We start from the raw sequence: 15,190 nt of genomic DNA, 5'->3' as shown, positions 1-15,190 counted from the left end.
GTTTTTGAAAAGGTGCCATGAATCAAACAACGTTGATTAGCAACCAAAAAATCGAAGAAATCCGGTAAGGTTGTGTGCATCACTAAAAAATAAGCGTGCAAATAAGAGAGAAACAGTTTGACTACTGTTTCACAGTATCAATGAAGTCACATTTAACAGACTAATGAACTTATTTGATGAAAAGCTTAATGAAAATGCGCACCAAAGTTCTAGCACAGCCTATTGGTCGCTATTTTTTGACCGTACAACACGTATTTGACGCCCAATAGAAAGAAGATGTCCTAACTCTGTTTAGTGGAAATTCCTTTGAAATTTTGTTCTGAATAAGGAAAATAACAATCTAGTCAAAACGAAAAGCAATTCAAGCTGCTTTGGTAATACAAAATTTGGTCGACGTACGGTGTCGTGGCGTGTTCCGCGACAGTATAGCTCAGCTCCTTCCATAAAAGGATTGGAACACCATTTTTTTGTTTAAGTAAAATAACAAATAGTTTACAAATGTCATCTCTTTGGAACGTCAATTTTCATTTTAAAATTCCGCTGGCTGCTTTTTTATATCCAATGCCAGGCAATTGTTGTCGTTTACCAACGAGGGCTAATGAATCGACCAATAGCCCAATAGCTATTTTAACAGAAGTTTTAACATCAAAATCCAGTTCAGCTAGATAAGCTTTCACCATAAATATCGCAAAAGATTTTTAGCTGCATTCTGCAGCTGGTGATTATAGGAAGTTATTCATACAGAATTGGACCTAAATCAGTTGTTAAGGTATAAAAATGGAAAAAAGGTCATGGCTATTGGTAAGGTAAGAAAACTATAATGATAAGCTTTCTCTGACAAGCGTTACCTATACTAGAGAAAGCAGTATACAAGTAAGTGGAAACCAATTGAAGACTTATTTGCTGGATTGGTCTACTTTGCGGGTGATCGTTTGTTGAGCTGGATCAACTGCTCAGTCGACTCCTGCGAGAGAGTCGATCTGGGGAGGGATTCGGCTATAAAGGCGTCCGCTATTGCCTTCGGCAAAATAGCAAGGTCGAACACAACAACCTAGTGTGGATTCCAAATTGATATGATGTACCGTACTTTCTTACTTTTCATTCTTTTAAGATATTCCTGTACTTAACCAATAAAAATGTTACTTGAGTCGCAAAGTGCGCAAATGGAAAGCATTAAGAAATAGCCTGAAACGATTTAGAGCTGATTCTCTTTTTTTTTTGCAATCCGCCAATAGTCACCTGCTCCTATGAAACTCGTCTATGTAAAGGCGGTTACCGAGAACGATTTGATTTCGTAAAACCATGCATCATGCGACATGCGTTATGTCATTAGGATACCGCTTATTTAGGATATCGTGTTATTTTATGGCAAACGGGTTTGATCAAATCATGAACCTCGCAAACAATAGCCATTAAAATATAAAGCGGTTTTGTTGGTAAGTTTATTGATCTTTTAAAGCGGGGTAGGGATAAAAATCTTCACATCCACCAGGTTAATAATTTGAATGCTATACTTTTGAAACAAGGGTAGTAAACTTCACGAGGTATTGCACAGATGTTGAAACGCTATGCAGGCAATAATTTCCGCAAAGCTTTTTGAGGCGAATAACGTGAACTGCTGCCAAACCCCGTGCAAGCTGCTATAGTGATAGTTCGGTGATTGCTTAATGAAACACGGCACACATCTTCATTCTTTTCGGAATTGGCCGTTGTCAATCTCCTGCAGGTTGAAATCATATTTTGGTCAATTAGACTAGTAAACACTTACAAATTGAGTCATTCTAATGACTGCTTAAGTTGCAGTCATTCTCGTTACAGGAAATAAATTGCATATCAATTTTCGGCAGGAAAGCCTAACATAGTTGAAAAATTCGTTTGCATGTAAAATTACAATGAACATTTTAAAGAAACTCAGTTCTATGTTATTTGTCGCACATGAACCGCGATTATATTTCTATTTAAATCAAATTCATTTCTATTGTGTGTTTTTGTTTAGCGTTAGTGGACCGTGTTCTGACTACAATAATTAAAAGTAGAGGCCCAAGCGTCGATCTTTACTGAAGTTAGCATTAACAATATTCATTACTTTCTTGTCTATGGCAAGAACATTTCTAGACGACAGCGCATGAAGGGCGTCTCGAAAAGGAGTTGCCTGAACTTGGGGCGCGAGCAGAACCTAAAAAAAATAATAAAAAGAAAGACAGAAGAAGAAAAAGAAAGAAAGAAAGAAAGAGAGAGAGAGAGAGAGAGAGAGAGAGAGAGAGAGAGAGAGAGAGAGAGAGAGAGAGAGAGAGAAAGGGAAAAAAAAAAAGGAAAAAAAAACACGAGCCCGAGGGCTTTTGAATTTTGTAACCCAAACCATTCGTAAAGACCAAGAACAGGTTGATGACGCTTCAAGAAGCAGGTTGGATTGCTGACTAACATTCAGTTGCTGGTGTGCATCTACCGTGGCTGGTCACGCATGCTGCGGTGCATGGAAAAGAAAGTATTCAGTCCCAGTTTCGTCGCTGTATGACTCGCTTTGCCATAACTGCGCTGAGTCATCAAACACGGCAGTTTGCCAGAAAACGCATTTGCTTTTGCTCTTGGTTGTGCTGAATAGTGTATGTGCCAGTTAGTGTCGTGTGGCTGTATTTGATTCGGATTAAACCAACTTCGTCTGGAAACAAAACAAAAAATTAAAAAGAAAAAAAAGAAAATAAGAAGGAAAGCATAAACACAAAATAAAATAAATTTAATAACGCATACATTCAATGTTAAAACCATATCGAACGGCCTGTGACTGGCCAGTTACGATCAAAGGATGAGGAGCCGCACCGGGTCATCCAACGGCCCTGGTGGCACTGCATCCTCCTCTTCTACATCCGGTACCAGTGTTGGGATTAACGTTAGTACATCAACGATGGAACGAAACGGAGGAGGCAGTGGAGGTGTTGGGATAGGTGGTGGCGGGGGCGGCGGTGGCCGTTCCCGGCTTCACCACAAGCGGCGGCCGGGCCACCGGCGTAACACCCAACACAGCGTGGCTACCGTTGAGCCGATCTGCGACATGCGAAAAGTGGTCAACGGCGTCGTTACCGTCGATCAGGATAAATTGAACAAACTCGTCCAGACGGACCCCATCGACATGCACTACACCGTCGAGGAAGAACCGTTCGCCAGGTTTGATTCGCTTGCATCATCGACTGCCAATATCCTGTTCGAGTTTTAATGCCACCAAAAATGGGTGGATTGAGAATTGATATTTATTTACTTTATTTTCATTTTGTTTCTGGAATGTGAACGAAACGATAGAGATAGATAGGAAAAAAGCAAAAGAAAAAAAAGGAGGAAAGGAAAAAAAAAGAAAAGTTCTTTCGTTTCTGCGAAGTTACATGCATGGCTGTGGACATAATAGTTTCTTACCTATCTTGGATGGGTTTTAGTTTTTAGACATCAAATAGTCTACGAACGAAAGAAAGATGATCGGCTCCCTTAAGCGAGCCTCATGGTCACAGTAGGAAAGTCAAGGAAAGAGGAAGAACCATTCCTTGAGTCTGAACTTGTTTGAAATAAAAAAGAATAAGAAAAACTTGTATGGCAGACTATGTGCTGTGTGTGTGTGTTTTTCCACCTTCTTTCTTCCCTTTTTCATCATCGTGTTCTCCTCTTCCATTTCCTTGGTTTATTGCCTAAATAGTTCTGGATAGCAAACCTGCTGCCTCTCGCTTGCTCGGTCGTTAGTTCAATGGCCTTCGTCCATATTTGGCCATCTTTTTTCTCTCAAAGTCTTTTTTAGCCATGCTCAGGGGCCGGCAGCATCATCGTTTGTCCCTCCGTCTCGGCTACTCTTAGCAGAGGTGAACTGCAGCTGGGCTGCGTATGGCTTGATTCTCATTCCCCTCCTTTCTCCTTTGCTTAAGAAACAAAAGACGAACCAAGGATAGCACAGCTAACCTTTTCTTGCAACTCGGCAACACGTATGCCACCTTTTGTACTTCTTTAAAAAATTCTTTTAAAAGGATTTATTTGGTTGCTTTTTTGTATCTAGTTGCATGCGAAAGTCAGTTGAAGTCTTACTTCGTTATGTAGCTAAATAAAATTATCGCATTTTGACCTGGCAACGGCCTGCGAGAGGAGCGATGACGTGTCACAGCCAGGATCGCATTCACGAGTGTTTCATCGAAAGTATGAGAAGTCATGATAAGGCTAGGTTTGAGACCAACACCGCCAGGTTTGTTGCAACGTTCATTGAAGGCCAGTCGAATGAGGCAATCTTAATACGGCGAACAGAGCTAGGCAATAACGATTGGTTAAGGTACACAAAACCTAAAGTCAAGGAGGATGCCTAACATGGTTGTTTCTTGGCGTCAGCCCCGATCAAAAAAAATTTCCGTGTTAGTTTTCATTGCTCTTTGTGCCTTCGTGGGACAACATTCAAATCTCAATTTAACAGCAGATCTTGCCAATATGCACACTTTGCATTTTTTGCGCCTATTTTCGGTTTCACGTGATCACCAATTAATTTTTTATAACACAGATAAGGACGAGGGAGATTTGGCACATTAGAACGAAAATTCTAACACCAACCGGAATGCATTATCATTACACAATATCAAAAGGGCGAAAACTCCTGAAAAAACCAGTGACGAAGGGAATGGTTAATGCGCATGTCTCTAATTATATATTTTAATCATTGACAAGAAAAGAGGGCAACATGTTTCCATGTTAGAAATGTACCTTTCAAGCTTTAAATTTGGTAATGTGGTTTGGTAATTCAGCTATAATACGATTAAATTTGACGTTGTAGCTCCATCTCATAGTTCATGCGGATAGGGCTTATCAAGACAAATCCTCAAGCTCAACTAGCTAACTTTCACAATAAGGTAGTGTAGAAAATACATGTACACATAAATATATTTAACACTGAACATAGATAAAAGAACCAAGTGGGAAAAAAAACACACAAAAAACAACGAGTTGTTGGTAGACACCGCCTTGGCGTGATAGCAAGTAGACCCAGAATGGCTAACCTTGGTTGGCAAGTCTCTTTTTTGGAAAATAAGCACGAATAGCAAATACCGAAAACGAAAAATTTAGTGCCAACCCAAATGGTTAACGTAACAGAGTTTCTCTAATTCATAAAATTCAAATAAAAAATAAGTTTTTAAAAAAGTACAAAACTAGTCCCCCAATTTCGTCAGAAGAAATTCGTTGATTTTCGCATATCAGCCATAATGTCGGCCGAAAAACGCAGATGCCCTGCGCAAAGACATCAAACAAATGAATAACCAAAACGTAAAGATATCTTTGAAACGGCGGGGACGCTAAATTTGTTTATCCTAAAGTACAAAAATACCCGCAAGGGTTCCTGGAACCGTAAGCTCATTTTCGTGTCGCTTTATGGGCAAGCACTATTTTTTCGCGCAACTTAGCACCTGTGGGTGGAAAAATTCAAATTCAAATCTATTCCTTCTCAACGTTCTCTCAGGCAAAAGAGAGATAAAAGGAAAAAAAAGACGTCGCACATCATTCTCAGCTCGTTAATACAAGTGCCAAGTTCCTGCAGATGGGATAAAACGCCAAAGTAATTTATTCTGGTCCATTCCGATCAAGGCGTCTGAGCCTATGTGTCCGTGCGCGTGGCCCCTTGATCCAATTTCTGGATGTGAAAACATCCGATGCGCCCTACATTTTCTACGTAGATTTGCAGGAGGGCCTATCCTGACCTATGTATTAACCGGCACGCTATACTGACCAGTAAAACATGTGTCTATTCAGACCCAAAAGAAAATCATACCATAGTTGAACAGATAGCTGAAGTGACTGGCTGAGTTTTCAACCAGTGAGACTCGTGCTCCGATCCACGTGATAGTCAAATAGCCGATGACGTCAGTCAGCCAAGGAAAACTTTTTGGTTGCAGGCGAGAGCAGATGGCAGGGAGTGATACAAAGCTTAGTCCGACATTTAAGTAATGATCGTAAAATACTGTGTGTATTTACTTTGTTACATTTTCTCACCGAAGAACTAAAAATTGTACACGACAATAGGCAATGTACGTGGAAACTGTGTTGAATTCCATTGGCAGCTATTAGAAACAAACTTGTTTGGGGTTTATCGAGGGTGTGGTCGAAAGGCAGTTTGAGCAGCGACAAAATTCTGGGAACGGCGATACTTCGAAACGTAAAATGGTAGATACTTTTTGAAATCGTGCACAAAATTAAGTAACGAGATGAGAGAATTATATTTAAAACCAAACCTATTGGTTTGAAGAATACTGATTCTCGTTTATTTGCATGTGTCCTTTGTCAGCCACATAAGGTGGCCGCAGGTTTAAACTTTATATTCAGGGAGATTACCACTTGTAGTAAGTGAAATGACAAATTTCACCGAATATGTCGGTGGACTTGAACGCTACGCCCTATCCGCCCATAGCCGACGCACCCAATTTTTTTAATATTCAATGGTTTCTCCTCAGGCCAAACTTGCACAGGAACTAGTTCCGAACGAAATCATTGTGGAGCTACCAACTGCCGCGATCTAAGCGAGCATCTCCAGTTTTTCAGCACTTAACAGGTCGAAACTAGAAAGGCTCGATAACGAAGAACCCATATGACGGAAGCAGTTTCAAATTATGAAAAAACCTTTTCATACAAATTGGCAAAACTAAAAAACTAAATAAATAAATAAAATGGGAAGAATTACCTTTGGGACAATTGTTTGTTGGCATGAGAGTAAAAAGGCCCTTGTCGAAGTGATCAAAATAATAAAACTAGGATTTAATTCTTGCGGAAAAACGTGGATTCTTCGCTACGTGTGACTCTTTTACCACACTGTGACTCTCTCACCTAATTATGATTCTCTCACTAATGGGGATGCCTGGTTGTCAATAAAAACTGTTTTCATTCAAAAATTTTCAGCGAAGCCGAATGGCGTGCACGCTCCGAAATTTCCTAGCCACAAAAATTACGATTTCACGTTCTGAGTCATCTTCTTGGCGTCCTAGCAAATGCGATTCCCTCGGGCTTAGGGGCGTGGGCGTGGAGAGGATGGTATTTAAAACAATAGGTTAAATGGGAGGAAAACGGAGAGTGCTATAAGCAAATTTCGGAAATTGTCTAAATCAAATTTTTTTTTTGTTTTAGAATTCTTGCGGTGTTAACTAAAACTAAATAAAAAATGTAAAAAAAAAGGAAAACAGAAAAAATAGTCAGTCGTCAAAAGGCGAGTTTGAAAACTGTGTCGAAACAAACCTCCGTAAGGTGTGTAACTTGTGACGGATTGCGTTATCATCTTGGCATGGAACCCCAAAAAATTTTCAATTGGGATTTTCATCACCATAAAATGTTTCAGAACATTTGAAAAAGGTGTGTTTGATTTGTGATTGGTGCTGGCGTTATCTGAGTATTACAACCTAGGAGTTACGCATCCTCTTCATTCATGAAATAAGCGTTAAACAAGCAGCCATAAGCTATGAATGATTATACAGCATCACAGATGACAGGAAACAGCAATTCTCAATATTCGCCGTTCCCACCCAATCCTACGACAAATCATGTCGTTATTCCTCATTCAACAATGGACGAGGAAATTATTTTGTTTTTAGAAACTTCGCCATTTGTTGGCAGCATTTTTTTTACAGTGGGTGGGGCTGATTCAAGAGAAAACTATTAACAAACTCTTTTTTTTTTTTTTTTTTTTTTTTTTTATCAATAATTCTGAGCAAGTGGTCATGTTTCTCTAAACACTTCTATTCCTCGTTCGTTTCGTTGATTGGTAATGCAACGTAATAGCACAAACGTTTTCCAATCATTCTTAAAAGTGTATGACCATCATAAGGAATTTGAAAGTAATGCGATATTGGAGGGCAGAGAGGAGACTTAAACACTCGTTGTTGTTATCGAGATCCTATTTGTCCATAATTTTAGGTGATTCTTCTTTCCCAAGGATTCACCTAATTTCTTAACAAATTTAAGCCTGAAATGACTTGGCGCTTTGCCTATGGCATCCCTGAAACTTTTATAGAAAAAAAAATTTTGCTGGAAAGTTTTCGTTGACACGACCCCATTTAGCACTGGGTGGGGACAGTGTTTCGTCGAAATCAGGATCATTCGGCATTTGGTGAACAAACGTTCAACCGAAAAACAAAAGCCATTGACCATAAAATTTAGTGCATTTTAGGTGTATCTAGATTAATAAAAAATAAAAAAATGTTCAAGATTAATATGCTTAATAATTGTTTGTTTTCTTTTAGTGGCTTATTTGCTACTGTCCGGAAATGTCGGCATCGTACCACTGGTGTAGAGTACGCGGCGAAATACGCAGCCAAGATGCGCTACGGCCAAGATTGCACAACGGAAATCTTGCACGAGATCGCTCTCATGTCCCTCTGCACCACCAATCCGCGCATCATCCACTTGATCGACGTCTTCGACACGCCTACACACATGATCCTCGTCATGGAATAGTAAGTGTCACTCAGTAGACATCATTTCGGCTATAGAGCTTCACTGTTTCCCAAGATTTTTATTTTTTTGTATTGCGCATGTTTCTTCAGACACTTAGAATTGATGTATTCAAGCGGTACACAGAGATATATTTACATTATTGCGGTATACATGGGTGCGGTCATACGGGAAATCGTCGGTGAGGTCACAACCGCTTACTATTATCAAAGAAAATGTAAATTTGAAAGCCAGAACGTGCGGAGCAAAAGCCGAAGGATTGCGTTTCTTGGGAAGGGCCGAGCATTGATTACGAAGCAAAACAATAGTTGAACAAACTCCGGATTTTACCAAAGCATAGTTTTGTTGTCTGCTTCACTTTATCTTTGATGGGCTTCATAGAAAATGTTAAAATCTGTGAGTTACATTCACCCCAATTTTACCACGTATGTTGTCTTCGTACAAAATGGAGAAAGCTCTTGGTCGAATCTCAGCACTCGCCTTTGTACGCGTATATGTATCTATTTTCGCGTCTCGTTGTCTTTTTCCTTTCGATTTCTCTGATGGTATGCCTCCTAGCGATATGCTTCAGCTCTAACTGCCTTATAATGACACATTCGAAATATTAGTAGCTGGTAGCCGTTGGCCTTTTCAAGATTCCAGTCTATCTCAGGAAGGAAAAGGAAGCGTAGAATCAAGACATGGGACTTAATTCAGTCACGTTTTATCCTTTGTCATGGGCGAAAGAACGGCGTTGGTTAACTGTTGCCACCATCGGGAAAGACGAACGCATATAACGGAAATTTTTAGAAAACTGTCGTGCGTCTGTCACTGAAGAAAGAAAAATACAAAATTGTTCAGTTTATCAATGTCTTAAACACCATTAGGAAATTTTAAGCTGTGAGACTTGAATACAGAGCCAAATGTGAAACCGGGCGCAGAAGTTCCAGAGAGGTGCAAAACTTTTTTGCCTGTATTAAAACCGATTTGTTTGACAACACGTATACAGAACTGAAATGAGCAGTTGTTTGACCAGCTGGATATAAGATGGAATTATCCTTGTCACTTGTAAATAGTGTTGCAATTACTAACTACACAGAACACTTTTACCGAGCAAATACGGAGAATGATATTGAATTAAATCTCTTTTCCTCACAATTACAAATATCGCGTTGAAAGTGTGGTACGCATTTAGCAAGTTCTTCGTTTGCCTTGGCTCAGTTGTTACAGCGTCATCATTGCAGATAAACTTGGTTATGTTTTTAATACATTTTTTTTTACACAGTGCTCCTGGTGGTGACCTTCAGACGCTCATGGACGACGACATGGTGCCTTATGAACGAGACGCCGTCAAGTTTGTCCGCCAAGTCTTGGAGGGAATCCTTTTCCTCCACGAACGAAACATGGCTCACTTGGATATCAAGGTAAAGAAAATTCTCTCAAGTCCGTTTTTCATGCCCTCACCTTCCCTCGATTTGAAAGTTGAACATGGCTGCAGAACGGATTTTCTAAGCAAATGCCACATGCAAGCTAAGAAACAAATCAGTGCTACCGAAAAGTTGCCAAACCAGCGATTTCATTTCCTTATTCCCCCTCCTAATACCGTAAAAGACATGCAGGACAAGCTATATTTGGAAACGGGAGAAGATTGACCAAAATCGGTCAATCAAGGACGACTTGCTGAGTCTGTGATGCCCTTCGTTTTGGATACCTTGAATCCTAATACTTGGTTTTCTTTTTTTTTTCTTCGCGTTTCCCCGATGTGTTTTTCCATCTTGAGCAGCAGCCCTGATTAATGTGCCAAAAACAAATGTAATAGTAGTAAACTGCTCTTTCTTTGTGCCGTTTCCGTGTTTTCGAGTAATGCCGCTAAGCTACTCTACTCGAAAACTCGTACACAACGTAATAAGGATCTTCTGTTGCGTATAACGCAAGGTATTTCCGTTGGCTAGCAGGTTACTGATTTTGTATGTAGAAGTATTACATGTAATAATTTTTGTACTTACAAATAGTCAGTTCGTTGACGTTTCACTCTACAACGTTTGTTCATTTTTATTGCTATCTTGTTGGTGCATTCATAATGCTGGTTTTTTCTGCTGGTGTACAAGAAGTAACGACGAACAATGAACATAGATTTGCTATTGACATACGTAGGTATGGATTTCGTAGCTATTAGGCCATAATACCACGCCGTACTGCACGTGTAGTGGCCAGGCTATGCTAACAGATACTGTACATATTTTTTTTCTGCTTAGTAGCATTGATTTAAAAGTAACTCAGACGAAAGCGTTTTGAGGAATCTTTCCGAGTCTTTACTTGTTTGGCAACCATTTTCGATAGCCGGAAACAGGTGATACACATTATTTTGATATTACATCAGCAGCTTCCTGTTGGAACTCGCCGATCGCCACTCAGAAGTTTCGCTCACAATCAAGTTTTCACTTTGCGCACTATTAACAGATGTGTCTATCAATACCAATCTTGTTGTTCAAGTTATCAAGTTTACCGAAAAACACGGGTATAGGTAAAATTTCGAAAATAAAACGGCGTTTGCTGCAAATCCCTTTTAATCAATTTTTGCAGTACCATTTTCATTACCTTGTTAAATGCTATACAGTCCAATGAACGAGATATAATCTCTAGTAAACACAAAATCCATAAATAAGTTTGTTGTTTGAATCCGTTTCAATATTCTCACACCAAATCGTTCTGTTTTATCTGATTTATTTGGACAGTTGCAAAACGTATTGCTCATGGGCACTTTTCCAGACTGCGACGTCAAACTATGTGATCTGGAGATCTCCAGGGTTATCGTCGCCGGACAAGAAGTTCGTGAATTACTGGGCACCCCCGACTATGTTTGTATGTTCAGCTCATTTCCAAGTCGTAAATTTATTTACTGTTTTCATCATTTATGGATATCGCTGCCACTTAATCGCATTTCTTTTTCTGTTCACTTATTTTTCTTTGCCATTCGATCATTCTACCAGCACCGGAAATTTTGCATTACGAGCCTATCAACTTGTCGGCTGATATCTGGTAAAGATTTTGCTAACACGTTTTTGTAGAGCTATTATAAAAAATGTTTGAACTCACATCGTCGGTAAACTGGAGTTGGAGTAACAAGTGTATCTTTATGTCGGTTCGCAAAGGTCTGTGGGAGTGATGGCGTATGTTTTGCTGACGGGCTTCACACCTTTCGGCGGTGATACCGATCAGGAGACGTTCCAAAACATCTGTCACGGGCAGCTGGATTTCCCTGACGAGCTTTTCGAAGACATTTCCCCCCAGGCCGAGGATTTTATTCGCAAAACATTATCCAGAGAACCGAGGTACTCTAAATTCAATATGTCTCTATAAATGCAAACTCCAAAACGACCAGGGGTTTGTGAAAACAATTCCTAAAAGCTGCGCGATACGATTGAAAAAATTGCATAGTTAGTTGACTTCCCACGGAATATCTCGTGGGCGGCGTCGGCTTAACACGCATTGATTTCGCTGGTTGCCAAGAACAACTTTTAAATTAGCGCCCATATTATTTCATAGGGTTCATGTGGTCCGTCGTCAGAGGGAAGTAAGTAGTTTGAGTTCCATGCACGTATTGGATAAACAAAATTCCTTTTAATTGCTGTGTACAAAAGTTGCTAACGCTTAAACGTTTTTGCTCAGACTGCTAGCAAAGCCTTGATCCGTGACTTGATCAGTGCAAGGCAGTTAGGTCCACTGCGTTAGCATTTCACCCGCACAGCCAAGAGTCGTAGTAAGACGTTACAAACAATCTACAGGAAATTCCAAAATTAGCTTGGAATGAGAGAGGCGCGAGTAGTCCAAGGCACTCGCAAATCTTTGTGAATCGTTCTACTATAAAATTTCATGCTCAACGCCACGCTGTAGCGAAAAGAATAAGTTTAAGCCGCTGACATGTTTTTTTTTTGTTCGTGAAAGAAAAAAGTAAGTTAAAAAATTTTGTGGAAAATTTATTTCAGCTGTCGGCCTACAGTGAAAGAATGTCTAAAGCATCCGTGGTTGACTTCGTGGAAAAACGTAGCAAGTCATCAAAGGGAGACCATTTCGTCGGAGAGTCAACGGAAAAATTCAGCGCTTCACAATGGTCCTTCAGGTGCTGCGACATTAGCGTGTCCCCGTTCGGCCACCTCAATTAACGGACACGGGTCGTCACCGTCGACAACTGCGCGTTCGCTGCTACGCGCCATGTCGAAGTCGCGTGAGGTCCTTTATGAAAGGGTGGCCGCCTCCAACTTGCGCAAGAGCACGTCGAAATCGCGCGAGCGCCTCTGCGAGATGCGCTTAAGTGTATCGCGATCGCGCGACCATCTTTGCGAAGAATTCAGATCGACTGCAGCCCAATCCAGGGAGCGCCTTCATGCTTTGCGCAACCTCTCAAAGTCACACGAGGTTCTTAGCCTCCTAACCGTGCAAAGTCCTGCCATGCCCGTGCAAGATTCTTCAGGCTACTTTGACATTCTGCCGGCAACGCAGTCGCTCGAGTGTTTCACAATTCCAACTCTGGATAAGGACGAACTTCCAAGAATTCTGCCAACTCTTGGCACGCTTTCTACCGAGCTTACGTCACCAGCAGAAGGGATCACGGTAGAGGAGATTCTAGAATTAAACAAAGTTCTGTCGGAGAGCACCGAAACGTTGTGCGACGAAAGAGAGAAAACGATCACGGCCGATTTCGTCGATGAAATCACACCGTCCAATTCCCGTTCAGAGACCCCAACGCAAGAGCTCAATTCGGCCACCCATAAAGCTGATGCCGATGCTGCTGTGTCCGACGCACCGGCCAGCTGTAACGAAACGACGACGAATGACACTTGTGACACTATCCAGCCACAGGAAGAAGTGAAACATGAGCCTGTGCTTAGTCGCGCGGACGCGGTGGCGTCATCGTTGAAGCGACTCAGCTCAAATGGCCCACCTGTCCCAAAAATAACGTCGCTCACCGAAGCTCTGTCGCCATCTTTAGGTAAATCTCCGTGGAATTGGCCCACGTCAAATGCCAACACGGCAGACGGAAACACTTCGTCAGCGGCTAGTAAATCTCCTGTCAGTCCCAATATCATTGCGGGTTATTCCGCACGTAAAAATTTTGCATTTCCTTCTTCCTTCAGTCTTAAAGACCAACCCACTTCTACTAGTCCTTTGCCAACCGATGAATCTGCGACGACGGCACTTGGGTCTGATACGGCCCCCGCTCTGCTTTCCCCTCCAAACCCGTCACCAGCAGTTATAAAACCCACTGACTCACCCACGCCTGCTAGGATGAGTGTGACATCCATTGATACCGCTTCGCTGTCCGACAGCCAACGCCAACTGCTCACGTCATGTCTGAACCGAAGACGAGCCTCTTGGGCATGCGGATCGAGGCAAGAAGACGTTTCTTCTATCATTAGCCCTTCGACCACAGGCAAACAACCCGAGATCAAGCTATCAGTTAGCGAGTTAATCACAAGTTTCAACCAATGTCAACTACCTGGCGTCACCGTGAATGCCACAGCCAAAGCTGTCGCCGAACCGGCTGTGCCTAGACCTAACAGCGTGAAGAAATTGTCGGAAGGCTTCATTCATCACCAGGAATCGACTGCGCCGCCTTCCGGGCCGGTTTCTACCGGCAAGCTTGAGAAGAAAAAAACCGTTTTCAAGCCTGTGTCGACATCTATTCAGGTTTTCGAAAGAAGCCTAGTGTCAGGGATGGCGGCAGTTCCAACCAGTTCGCCGTTGGCACCTACTACCCAAGGAATTCAACGGAATGCTGAAGTTACCATGCGGCCCAAGTCGCATCACTTGTCGTGGGACATTCGGGCTCTTCCGCGTTTACCAGAAGACGCCATTTGCAGTCCTCGAAACGAGGAACCGACTCCATTAGGAGCACCGGAAGGCGGGATGACTAAAAGATCTGAGGATAAAACAGTGGAGGAGCAGAAGGAGAAAACAATAACTGCGCCAGAAGTGGAGGAGGATTATGGACTAAGATCTGGGTCCGTCTCTAGTGATACGGGCTGCAGTTCGAGTAGCGACCTGAGTGATCGGTCCAGTGATGAAGGCCTCGAAGCAACGCGCGAGCCGCGGCGCAAGAAAACAGCGGGTGCCCGTGATTGTGGTAACGGAACTGAACCGGAAGCGGATTTGATCGAAGGAGCCCTGACCAGTCCACCAGTGAGCTGGACGGGACGGCCACGTTCTTTTAGCGTTCAGTCAGAGATATCCTTATTGGCCCAGCCATGGAATCGCGTTTGCATTGGATCGGTGGCGCGCGCTTTTGAAAAGTTTGGGACGAAAGTCGATGGTGACAATGCTGGCACTAACCCGCCATCAACAAGCAGCACATATAGGTCCCGACGCCAATCAACACCCGGCCCGTTCAAATGAGAATCCCACAAAACGTCATCCTATTCTTATTGGTTGTCAAGTCTTCTGTACCTTTCGCAACATATTTACATTAAAACAATTGAAAAAAAAAATCATTATTAAGTGTGAAAATGAAACTACCAGCTAATGGCATGTCTAACCCCACAACTTTCTCTCACAACCAACACAAGTCCCCACTAGTTTAGGAGTGGATACCAGTGGCCTCTGACTAGTGTATTTTCAAATTTTTTTTTCTTCATTTTTTTTTTATTATTATTTTTATTTTCCTCTTCCCACGTGACTGCCACTGGCTTGCTAAACCAGTTTTTGAATGTCAATGGTTAAAGTGTCGCGCGCACGTTTTTGTTGATGGTTATACACTTGTGAATAGTTA

At 41.8% G+C, this 15,190-nt stretch overlaps 1 protein-coding gene across 1 annotated transcript; it reads left to right on the top strand.

The window, feature by feature from the left end:
• Nucleotides 1–2,418: 2,418 nt before the first annotated feature.
• Nucleotides 2,419–15,190, top strand: LOC130702721 (uncharacterized). The gene is made up of 7 exons (XM_057524334.2): nt 2,419–3,162; nt 8,235–8,447; nt 9,710–9,848; nt 11,160–11,286; nt 11,415–11,463; nt 11,577–11,756; nt 12,411–15,190. Exons 1-7 carry the CDS (start codon nt 2,804–2,806, stop codon nt 14,815–14,817), a joined length of 3,474 nt encoding a protein of 1,157 aa, XP_057380317.1. The 5' UTR covers nt 2,419–2,803; the 3' UTR covers nt 14,818–15,190.

This window comes from Daphnia carinata, chromosome 1 (genome assembly GCF_022539665.2).
Source record: "Daphnia carinata strain CSIRO-1 chromosome 1, CSIRO_AGI_Dcar_HiC_V3, whole genome shotgun sequence".
NCBI classification, from domain to species: domain Eukaryota; kingdom Metazoa; phylum Arthropoda; class Branchiopoda; order Diplostraca; family Daphniidae; genus Daphnia; species Daphnia carinata.
Note: the sequence above shows the minus strand (reverse complement) of the source record. Positions and strands in the feature narration are given on the sequence as shown.

Excerpts from the sequence above, each read along its gene's own strand:
- LOC130702721 (XM_057524334.2), top strand. The coding sequence starts at position 2,804 with ATGAGGAGCCGCACCGGGTCATCCAACGGCCCTGGTGGCACTGCATCC. Across the intron at positions 8,448-9,709 it reads ATGATCCTCGTCATGGAATA|TGCTCCTGGTGGTGACCTTC; the intron begins GTAAGTGTCACT and ends TTTTTTACACAG. Across the intron at positions 9,849-11,159 it reads TGGCTCACTTGGATATCAAG|TTGCAAAACGTATTGCTCAT; the intron begins GTAAAGAAAATT and ends TTATTTGGACAG.